The 11,188-nt window shown below is 35.8% G+C and overlaps 2 protein-coding genes across 2 annotated transcripts; both read right to left on the reverse strand. All coding sequences in view use genetic code 11, as the record gives it.

Annotated features, from left to right (window-relative positions):
• Positions 1 to 3,186: 3,186 nt before the first annotated feature.
• Positions 3,187 to 5,562, reverse strand: EGR_01723 (Neuropeptide S receptor; the record flags this gene model as incomplete). The annotated part of the gene is made up of 4 exons (XM_024490972.1): positions 3,187 to 3,285; positions 3,859 to 3,962; positions 4,781 to 4,919; positions 5,251 to 5,562. 4 exons carry the CDS (start codon positions 5,560 to 5,562, stop codon positions 3,187 to 3,189), a joined length of 654 nt encoding a protein of 217 aa, XP_024354837.1.
• A 3,153-nt stretch (positions 5,563 to 8,715) lies between these two features.
• Positions 8,716 to 11,091, reverse strand: EGR_01724 (Neuropeptide S receptor; the record flags this gene model as incomplete). The annotated part of the gene is made up of 4 exons (XM_024490973.1): positions 8,716 to 8,814; positions 9,388 to 9,491; positions 10,310 to 10,448; positions 10,780 to 11,091. 4 exons carry the CDS (start codon positions 11,089 to 11,091, stop codon positions 8,716 to 8,718), a joined length of 654 nt encoding a protein of 217 aa, XP_024354838.1.
• Positions 11,092 to 11,188: the final 97 nt, after the last annotated feature.

The raw sequence follows: 11,188 nt of genomic DNA on the forward strand, positions 1-11,188 counted from the left end.
ACCACTTTTTATTTTTCACTCATATCCAACTTATATTCTATTAGCTTCTAATAATTTTATTTTGTCGTTTGGACCTAATAAACCTTTAAAATTGTAGAAATTGATTAATCTTTCAGAAAAATGTTAATTGCAACTATTGTAGCAAATTTTGGGTTGTGGTAAATGCTATATTAACCGTCTGCTTGGATACTTTCTTACCGCTCTTCACAGCTTTATTACTTCCCGTTTGCCTAGACATTGAAATCTTTTTATTTAAGCACTTTCTTTATGACCAGCCGGATAGTGTGTTCACATACCAAAGTTTGACTTCTGCTGTTCAATTTTGTCTATTAGAAGGATTTTTTCGGCCGGCGAAACCATTCGTCTGTTCTAACTCCTACGTGCTTAGGGTGGAATGCGGCGTTTTTTTGAACGACGGAATGTTGGAAGGAAATTACTTTCTTTATTTCACAAATTACAACCCTTAAGAGGATTGACGAAGGAGATTTTTGCACTTACTTATCCGTGCTCTTAGAATGTTCGGGCTTCGTTCTGCGCCAATAGGCATGAATAATCAAAAATTTGCCTTAAACCCCTATGTAATGCACCGATTTTCTTATCATTGTATCAAACATCTTCTAAGGTGTTGTGGAGTGCGATGGAAGGTAACTGAGCGAGGATGAGGAGCAAGCAAACAGTTTAATGTGCTGCTAACTACCATTTTCAGTCGCCGCATAAGTTTCGTTTCAACAAAAAATGGCACAGGCACAACTTGGCTTAATATATGACCGGAATTATTTTGAAAAGGAGCTACTGGTAGAAGGCAGTGGAGGATGTTTTTGTCCACATTAAATATTTTTATGCTATTTTTGTCAAATTAAGGCAATTTAAATTTCCACAGCAGAAAAGTAACTCTCATGCATTAAGGTAGGCAGCGATCTCAGGTCTTTATTAAGTCACCTAAAACCGTAGGAGTGGGGAATTTTAAAAACCGATTTTTTTGGGATTTTGTACAAAATTTAGATTTTAATCGCGAAACGCCAGCACGTATTCATGATGACTTTTAATAACTAATTTTGGATGAATAACATAGTTTTTCCGATTTACACGATTTACTCTAGCAATTATTTTACGTAAATATTTATTTAATGGAACCCCGGACTGAGGTTCATATAAGAACCTCATATAAGACACCTCTGTATGGAATCACTTTTCAGTACCTGTTTGGACTTGCTCCAATTTCTCACTTTGACACCAGCTAACTTTATAAGGGTGCCTACAATATAGAAATCACTCATGAGTGTTGATGTACTTAATTATTCAATTATTTTTTGATGAACATGCTACTGAAATAAAATTGGTGACCAACCGTAAATAGGTTCACATGTATGATCCGATGCTAAAAGTAAAATGGACTGGGATGGAACTGTAAATCAAAAGGAGCCATTGTGAAGCAGGCAACATAATGCTTTACGGACCTAAATGACTTAAATGCGCTTTGCTTAGATTTATATAAATTTATCACCAGACAATGCATTTTGTTAAAGCGGCGTGAATAAATAATCGCAAATTGGGTTCATTTCTTACCCTAGGAGAGACAAGTTGGAAGTTCATGTAGCAATTAGGGCCGTGCTGTGAGGTGACCTTAAGGTGGGCCAAAATCAGACCCGGAAGTCCGCAAATGCACGCTGCCACCCATCCGCATATAACCAAATCTCTACGACGCATTGCTAAAAGAATGAGACACCTTTTTAAGTGTTCTACCCAGCAAAATCCATCTTAAACTTGTAAAAGTTGTTCTCCACCTTCTAGTAAATCATATTTGGATCAGTCATGGAAACACGTGTATTTTTGCACTTCTGTTGCACACTTTCAGATCTTTAACTTGTTTGCACTATTTGCTGGCATGCAAGTTCAGCTAAGCCTTTATTAGTAGTTACATTTTTTGAAGACTAGGGTGAAGTGACAAAGGTTTTAGAAAGTAAATGAAATGTTAGTTTAATCGCCATTTATTCATAGTCATGCTCAACGATTGCGTGCAAAGCAATTATAGCAATTTCTTTAAAGAAATATGGCCACGGATTGCAACTATTGGGAGCCAGACCGTAAACTAACTGACGATGATTTTGTTACCCTGGTAGATATGTACAAGATAAAAATATTTAGTTGGTAAATGTGACACTTTGAAAATTAATATAATTACAAGAATCATTTACGAATAAAGGGAATTATTAGTTTGAACAAACTATTGAAGCGAAGGGCTCACCTCCAAAACAGGTCTTCTTTGTTGATCGGAGAGGGTTTATAACTGCTTCGGCTCTATCAAAGCTTAGTACAACGAGCGCGAAGGAGCTCGCATAAGTCGCTGTCGCCTTGGGTAAGCAGAAAATTGATTCATGTAAAACAAATTGCTTCATTCATTCCTTTTGAGCCCTACACGAATCTAATAATAGAGCTGCTGAAGGGTAAGACATAAGGGATTGCTAGCATTTCACTGAAGTACATTAAGATAGTGATTTTGAATTGATTCAATAATAAAAATCCTCATTCTAAGAGGTTTGTTTCAATAAAAACAGAGTGCAACCCCCATTTTGACTAATTGTCTTGCGACTCTAGTGGAAAGGAAACTACCCAGTATTTTTCTTCACCTTTCAGGTCAGGTTTAGGTATTGTTTAAAACTACCGGAGTACAAAGTAGTATACAGTTTCACTTGTATTATTAATACTAGTGACTGACATGCGCCTTAGAAGCAACTCATCAATGTTTTAAAGCTAAATTACATCTTAAGGTTATCTTCGAATGAACAGTAACAAGTGTTATATCCCCTGTAGTCGTTTTCCAACTTCTACAAACAAATATTTGATTGCTGTTATTCGAAGGCGGTGGGGGGAAGAAGGGGTTGGCGCATCTGATAGTCCCGTCAAACTGTTCCACCTAAAATAATTTTATTTCAGTATCGGACCCTTTTTTGACACTTTTACTTGTGTAAAAGTGGATTAAGTGCTTTAGTCCCTCTGTAATCCTACCAGCATACAACTATGATTTCTACCATGTTTTAGCATGGTCGATTTTCTCTTACCGGAGCAGTTACATATAAAGAACTTCTAAGGAAATCCAGATTTTGGTGAGCTATACCTCGATTTTGCATATTATATTACTGGATTTATATTTGACATTTCCGATAAGCAGCATGGGTGTCAATTATTTCAATTTGAGAACTGTTGAGAAAAGGTTATGATAATTTCCCTTCTTGTGCAAAATGAACTTTTGGTTATATTAAATGGGACTTTGTAGATAAATGAAGTCTAAAAATTTGAAACGCAACAAAAGCATGATATTTTGGCACACCAAAAGTTTCTCGTTAGCGCACAAAACTAGTTTATTTCGTTAAGTTCTTGCAAAATATTAATATACTTTTATGCATTTTTAGCTAAAGTCCTTGAATATTGAATAAATTTGAGTTAGGAAACAATAAAACGAGTCCTGCAATAAGGAAATAATCAAATATTTGTCAGGTCTAGGCTTACCCACAAGACAACTACTTCAAAATAAAGGCGTCTTCGAGCACAAGAAAATGTGTTTGCATTGGCATTGCACCGGTAAAAGTGTAGTTGACCCACATCTTGCATGTACCCGAAGTTCAGCCAGGAGCATTCCACGTTAAAGTGTTTTTAGTAAATGCAAATAAATATGATCGTCTAAGTAGAAACTATTTGTTCTTTTCAAGACCTGACTATCTAATGATTTTCTAGACACGCCGAGCTTAGTGTCAAACGACCGTAAGCATGTAAAAGGTACAACTTTGGTGCACAGTCTCTCCATAGCGGATTTTAACACAAGTTTGCCCGTAAATGCCTTATGGTTGTTGGAATACTTACGGACATATACTTCACCAGTCGACAAATAATATCTGGAGCACAGAAGTTCACTGTTAAATTCCATATCAGTTCGGGTAAAATCCCACCAATGGCAACGAAGAGATCTAAAAATGGTGTGATTGTTATTGACAAGCGGTGCCAAGCGACATACGCGATTAACTTATCCCAGATTCCTACATATTATTAATGTGCTGAGCTTGTCTTCCCTGCCATATTATAATTTTGACCTCTTAGTTAATGACACAAGAAATCGACTATAGTTACTTTTTAAATATCTGTCATTATAAGCACCTCTATTGAAGATAAAGGGAAAGGTTTACAGCATTTAAGTTAAAAGGTCAGGCTCGATAGCCACTAAGATAAAAACTAGGAAGTTGCTAATAAAATATTCTAAACAGTCTTGCCTGAAATTTTTTGCTGCATTAATACGAGAAATGCTTTCTTGTAAATAAAACAACGTGGGATTTCTTAAATCAATCTAACATTCGATAGCAAGTAAATTAATGAAATATGTTTATTTCAGAGGCAAATCGTGTCAGATGCCATAAATGCAGTTATTAAAGAAAATTGGATTTGTTACACCACAATTTGGCAAAATTTACAGGAAGTAAATTCTTGCAAATGACTCAAGCAATATTATCTCCCCTACAGTCAAAATTACCATTGGACCACATTTGCGTCCATTGTTGCCTTTTTGATGACTAACACACCCTTTTGATGCCACTATCATCAAAGTTTTCCGGCATTGTTCGTGCAGGCCTAATTTTCGAACATATACTCATATGAATATAAACAAAATAAATGAACTAATCAAAAGCAATGCTTTAGAAGGCAAACCACTTTCACTTAACAGTGAAGTTCAGCTCGCGAAAGTTAGTAGAAGCATCTAATCAGAACCGATACTAGGACAAATTTACGGTACCTGTCACCGCAAGGTTCATAATGAAGAATCGCATTCGTTTTTTCCTTCCGGTTCTCCACATGACAATAAAAACTGACAAGTTTCCAACAATATTTGTAGTGAAAAGAACCATAAGTATAACTCTACCGATTTTGTGCAGCTAAAATAAAAATCCAGGGTACAACTACTAAAGTAAATTTCCAACGGAGGAATACTTCTATTAGAAAGTCAGTCATACTATGCGTCTATATAGACGTTCTCATGCTTTTACATAGGAAATATTTAAGATACTCAGAATTCTGACTTATATTTATGAACAAAAAAATTAAATAATAACTGAACTTATAAAATAGGCATTCTAAAAGTTCTTTGCATCTACTGATCACACCTTGGTTCTAAAAGAACATTTAGCTCAAAATATCAACCCAATATATTAGTGTTAGGCCCTTATTAATATCCGTCAAAAGTATTAAAAAGAGGAAGAAAGGTACCTCATTTTCATTGCCTGCCAAAGCAGTTATGTTTAAGGTTGAAGTATCCTTATCAAAAGTCACGTTACTTGTGAGTCCTAGTTTTATATGTGGAACAAATTGGGCGTTATCATTTGCCGAATTTGTCATTATCACCACAAATTGGAGCAGATATTCCATATGTCCTGATAAGCGAGTAATTGGCATGCAGATGGTGATTAGGCCTACGATTTTGCAAAAGAGATGAATGACATTCTTTTGTGTAGAAAACGAAGCTCTTATTGGTCGAATAATTGACCAATGGCCAAGCAAGGGAAAATTAATACCTTCCATTTAGAGAGTAACATTCTCATCTTGATTTATTTTTCAGCTCAAGGCTGTAAAAATATGCGATGTGACCTTGTAGGTGGAATAATTAAGAAAAGGTGTTCAACTATTGTAGCAAATTTTGGGTTGTGGTAAATGCTATATTAACCGTCTGCTTGGATACTTTCTTACCGCTCTTCACAGCTTTATTACTTCCCGTTTGCCTAGACATTGAAATCTTTTTATTTAAGCACTTTCTTTATGACCAGCCGGATAGTGTGTTCACATACCAAAGTTTGACTTCTGCTGTTCAATTTTGTCTATTAGAAGGATTTTTTCGGCCGGCGAAACCATTCGTCTGTTCTAACTCCTACGTGCTTAGGGTGGAATGCGGCGTTTTTTTGAACGACGGAATGTTGGAAGGAAATTACTTTCTTTATTTCACAAATTACAACCCTTAAGAGGATTGACGAAGGAGATTTTTGCACTTACTTATCCGTGCTCTTAGAATGTTCGGGCTTCGTTCTGCGCCAATAGGCATGAATAATCAAAAATTTGCCTTAAACCCCTATGTAATGCACCGATTTTCTTATCATTGTATCAAACATCTTCTAAGGTGTTGTGGAGTGCGATGGAAGGTAACTGAGCGAGGATGAGGAGCAAGCAAACAGTTTAATGTGCTGCTAACTACCATTTTCAGTCGCCGCATAAGTTTCGTTTCAACAAAAAATGGCACAGGCACAACTTGGCTTAATATATGACCGGAATTATTTTGAAAAGGAGCTACTGGTAGAAGGCAGTGGAGGATGTTTTTGTCCACATTAAATATTTTTATGCTATTTTTGTCAAATTAAGGCAATTTAAATTTCCACAGCAGAAAAGTAACTCTCATGCATTAAGGTAGGCAGCGATCTCAGGTCTTTATTAAGTCACCTAAAACCGTAGGAGTGGGGAATTTTAAAAACCGATTTTTTTGGGATTTTGTACAAAATTTAGATTTTAATCGCGAAACGCCAGCACGTATTCATGATGACTTTTAATAACTAATTTTGGATGAATAACATAGTTTTTCCGATTTACACGATTTACTCTAGCAATTATTTTACGTAAATATTTATTTAATGGAACCCCGGACTGAGGTTCATATAAGAACCTCATATAAGACACCTCTGTATGGAATCACTTTTCAGTACCTGTTTGGACTTGCTCCAATTTCTCACTTTGACACCAGCTAACTTTATAAGGGTGCCTACAATATAGAAATCACTCATGAGTGTTGATGTACTTAATTATTCAATTATTTTTTGATGAACATGCTACTGAAATAAAATTGGTGACCAACCGTAAATAGGTTCACATGTATGATCCGATGCTAAAAGTAAAATGGACTGGGATGGAACTGTAAATCAAAAGGAGCCATTGTGAAGCAGGCAACATAATGCTTTACGGACCTAAATGACTTAAATGCGCTTTGCTTAGATTTATATAAATTTATCACCAGACAATGCATTTTGTTAAAGCGGCGTGAATAAATAATCGCAAATTGGGTTCATTTCTTACCCTAGGAGAGACAAGTTGGAAGTTCATGTAGCAATTAGGGCCGTGCTGTGAGGTGACCTTAAGGTGGGCCAAAATCAGACCCGGAAGTCCGCAAATGCACGCTGCCACCCATCCGCATATAACCAAATCTCTACGACGCATTGCTAAAAGAATGAGACACCTTTTTAAGTGTTCTACCCAGCAAAATCCATCTTAAACTTGTAAAAGTTGTTCTCCACCTTCTAGTAAATCATATTTGGATCAGTCATGGAAACACGTGTATTTTTGCACTTCTGTTGCACACTTTCAGATCTTTAACTTGTTTGCACTATTTGCTGGCATGCAAGTTCAGCTAAGCCTTTATTAGTAGTTACATTTTTTGAAGACTAGGGTGAAGTGACAAAGGTTTTAGAAAGTAAATGAAATGTTAGTTTAATCGCCATTTATTCATAGTCATGCTCAACGATTGCGTGCAAAGCAATTATAGCAATTTCTTTAAAGAAATATGGCCACGGATTGCAACTATTGGGAGCCAGACCGTAAACTAACTGACGATGATTTTGTTACCCTGGTAGATATGTACAAGATAAAAATATTTAGTTGGTAAATGTGACACTTTGAAAATTAATATAATTACAAGAATCATTTACGAATAAAGGGAATTATTAGTTTGAACAAACTATTGAAGCGAAGGGCTCACCTCCAAAACAGGTCTTCTTTGTTGATCGGAGAGGGTTTATAACTGCTTCGGCTCTATCAAAGCTTAGTACAACGAGCGCGAAGGAGCTCGCATAAGTCGCTGTCGCCTTGGGTAAGCAGAAAATTGATTCATGTAAAACAAATTGCTTCATTCATTCCTTTTGAGCCCTACACGAATCTAATAATAGAGCTGCTGAAGGGTAAGACATAAGGGATTGCTAGCATTTCACTGAAGTACATTAAGATAGTGATTTTGAATTGATTCAATAATAAAAATCCTCATTCTAAGAGGTTTGTTTCAATAAAAACAGAGTGCAACCCCCATTTTGACTAATTGTCTTGCGACTCTAGTGGAAAGGAAACTACCCAGTATTTTTCTTCACCTTTCAGGTCAGGTTTAGGTATTGTTTAAAACTACCGGAGTACAAAGTAGTATACAGTTTCACTTGTATTATTAATACTAGTGACTGACATGCGCCTTAGAAGCAACTCATCAATGTTTTAAAGCTAAATTACATCTTAAGGTTATCTTCGAATGAACAGTAACAAGTGTTATATCCCCTGTAGTCGTTTTCCAACTTCTACAAACAAATATTTGATTGCTGTTATTCGAAGGCGGTGGGGGGAAGAAGGGGTTGGCGCATCTGATAGTCCCGTCAAACTGTTCCACCTAAAATAATTTTATTTCAGTATCGGACCCTTTTTTGACACTTTTACTTGTGTAAAAGTGGATTAAGTGCTTTAGTCCCTCTGTAATCCTACCAGCATACAACTATGATTTCTACCATGTTTTAGCATGGTCGATTTTCTCTTACCGGAGCAGTTACATATAAAGAACTTCTAAGGAAATCCAGATTTTGGTGAGCTATACCTCGATTTTGCATATTATATTACTGGATTTATATTTGACATTTCCGATAAGCAGCATGGGTGTCAATTATTTCAATTTGAGAACTGTTGAGAAAAGGTTATGATAATTTCCCTTCTTGTGCAAAATGAACTTTTGGTTATATTAAATGGGACTTTGTAGATAAATGAAGTCTAAAAATTTGAAACGCAACAAAAGCATGATATTTTGGCACACCAAAAGTTTCTCGTTAGCGCACAAAACTAGTTTATTTCGTTAAGTTCTTGCAAAATATTAATATACTTTTATGCATTTTTAGCTAAAGTCCTTGAATATTGAATAAATTTGAGTTAGGAAACAATAAAACGAGTCCTGCAATAAGGAAATAATCAAATATTTGTCAGGTCTAGGCTTACCCACAAGACAACTACTTCAAAATAAAGGCGTCTTCGAGCACAAGAAAATGTGTTTGCATTGGCATTGCACCGGTAAAAGTGTAGTTGACCCACATCTTGCATGTACCCGAAGTTCAGCCAGGAGCATTCCACGTTAAAGTGTTTTTAGTAAATGCAAATAAATATGATCGTCTAAGTAGAAACTATTTGTTCTTTTCAAGACCTGACTATCTAATGATTTTCTAGACACGCCGAGCTTAGTGTCAAACGACCGTAAGCATGTAAAAGGTACAACTTTGGTGCACAGTCTCTCCATAGCGGATTTTAACACAAGTTTGCCCGTAAATGCCTTATGGTTGTTGGAATACTTACGGACATATACTTCACCAGTCGACAAATAATATCTGGAGCACAGAAGTTCACTGTTAAATTCCATATCAGTTCGGGTAAAATCCCACCAATGGCAACGAAGAGATCTAAAAATGGTGTGATTGTTATTGACAAGCGGTGCCAAGCGACATACGCGATTAACTTATCCCAGATTCCTACATATTATTAATGTGCTGAGCTTGTCTTCCCTGCCATATTATAATTTTGACCTCTTAGTTAATGACACAAGAAATCGACTATAGTTACTTTTTAAATATCTGTCATTATAAGCACCTCTATTGAAGATAAAGGGAAAGGTTTACAGCATTTAAGTTAAAAGGTCAGGCTCGATAGCCACTAAGATAAAAACTAGGAAGTTGCTAATAAAATATTCTAAACAGTCTTGCCTGAAATTTTTTGCTGCATTAATACGAGAAATGCTTTCTTGTAAATAAAACAACGTGGGATTTCTTAAATCAATCTAACATTCGATAGCAAGTAAATTAATGAAATATGTTTATTTCAGAGGCAAATCGTGTCAGATGCCATAAATGCAGTTATTAAAGAAAATTGGATTTGTTACACCACAATTTGGCAAAATTTACAGGAAGTAAATTCTTGCAAATGACTCAAGCAATATTATCTCCCCTACAGTCAAAATTACCATTGGACCACATTTGCGTCCATTGTTGCCTTTTTGATGACTAACACACCCTTTTGATGCCACTATCATCAAAGTTTTCCGGCATTGTTCGTGCAGGCCTAATTTTCGAACATATACTCATATGAATATAAACAAAATAAATGAACTAATCAAAAGCAATGCTTTAGAAGGCAAACCACTTTCACTTAACAGTGAAGTTCAGCTCGCGAAAGTTAGTAGAAGCATCTAATCAGAACCGATACTAGGACAAATTTACGGTACCTGTCACCGCAAGGTTCATAATGAAGAATCGCATTCGTTTTTTCCTTCCGGTTCTCCACATGACAATAAAAACTGACAAGTTTCCAACAATATTTGTAGTGAAAAGAACCATAAGTATAACTCTACCGATTTTGTGCAGCTAAAATAAAAATCCAGGGTACAACTACTAAAGTAAATTTCCAACGGAGGAATACTTCTATTAGAAAGTCAGTCATACTATGCGTCTATATAGACGTTCTCATGCTTTTACATAGGAAATATTTAAGATACTCAGAATTCTGACTTATATTTATGAACAAAAAAATTAAATAATAACTGAACTTATAAAATAGGCATTCTAAAAGTTCTTTGCATCTACTGATCACACCTTGGTTCTAAAAGAACATTTAGCTCAAAATATCAACCCAATATATTAGTGTTAGGCCCTTATTAATATCCGTCAAAAGTATTAAAAAGAGGAAGAAAGGTACCTCATTTTCATTGCCTGCCAAAGCAGTTATGTTTAAGGTTGAAGTATCCTTATCAAAAGTCACGTTACTTGTGAGTCCTAGTTTTATATGTGGAACAAATTGGGCGTTATCATTTGCCGAATTTGTCATTATCACCACAAATTGGAGCAGATATTCCATATGTCCTGATAAGCGAGTAATTGGCATGCAGATGGTGATTAGGCCTACGATTTTGCAAAAGAGATGAATGACATTCTTTTGTGTAGAAAACGAAGCTCTTATTGGTCGAATAATTGACCAATGGCCAAGCAAGGGAAAATTAATACCTTCCATTTAGAGAGTAACATTCTCATCTTGATTTATTTTTCAGCTCAAGGCTGTAAAAATATGCGATGTGACCTTGTAGGTGGAATAATTAAGAAAAGGTGTT

The sequence above is a fragment of the Echinococcus granulosus genome, assembly GCF_000524195.1.
Source record: "Echinococcus granulosus chromosome Unknown EG_S00006, whole genome shotgun sequence".
Taxonomy (NCBI): Eukaryota; Metazoa; Platyhelminthes; class Cestoda; order Cyclophyllidea; family Taeniidae; genus Echinococcus; species Echinococcus granulosus.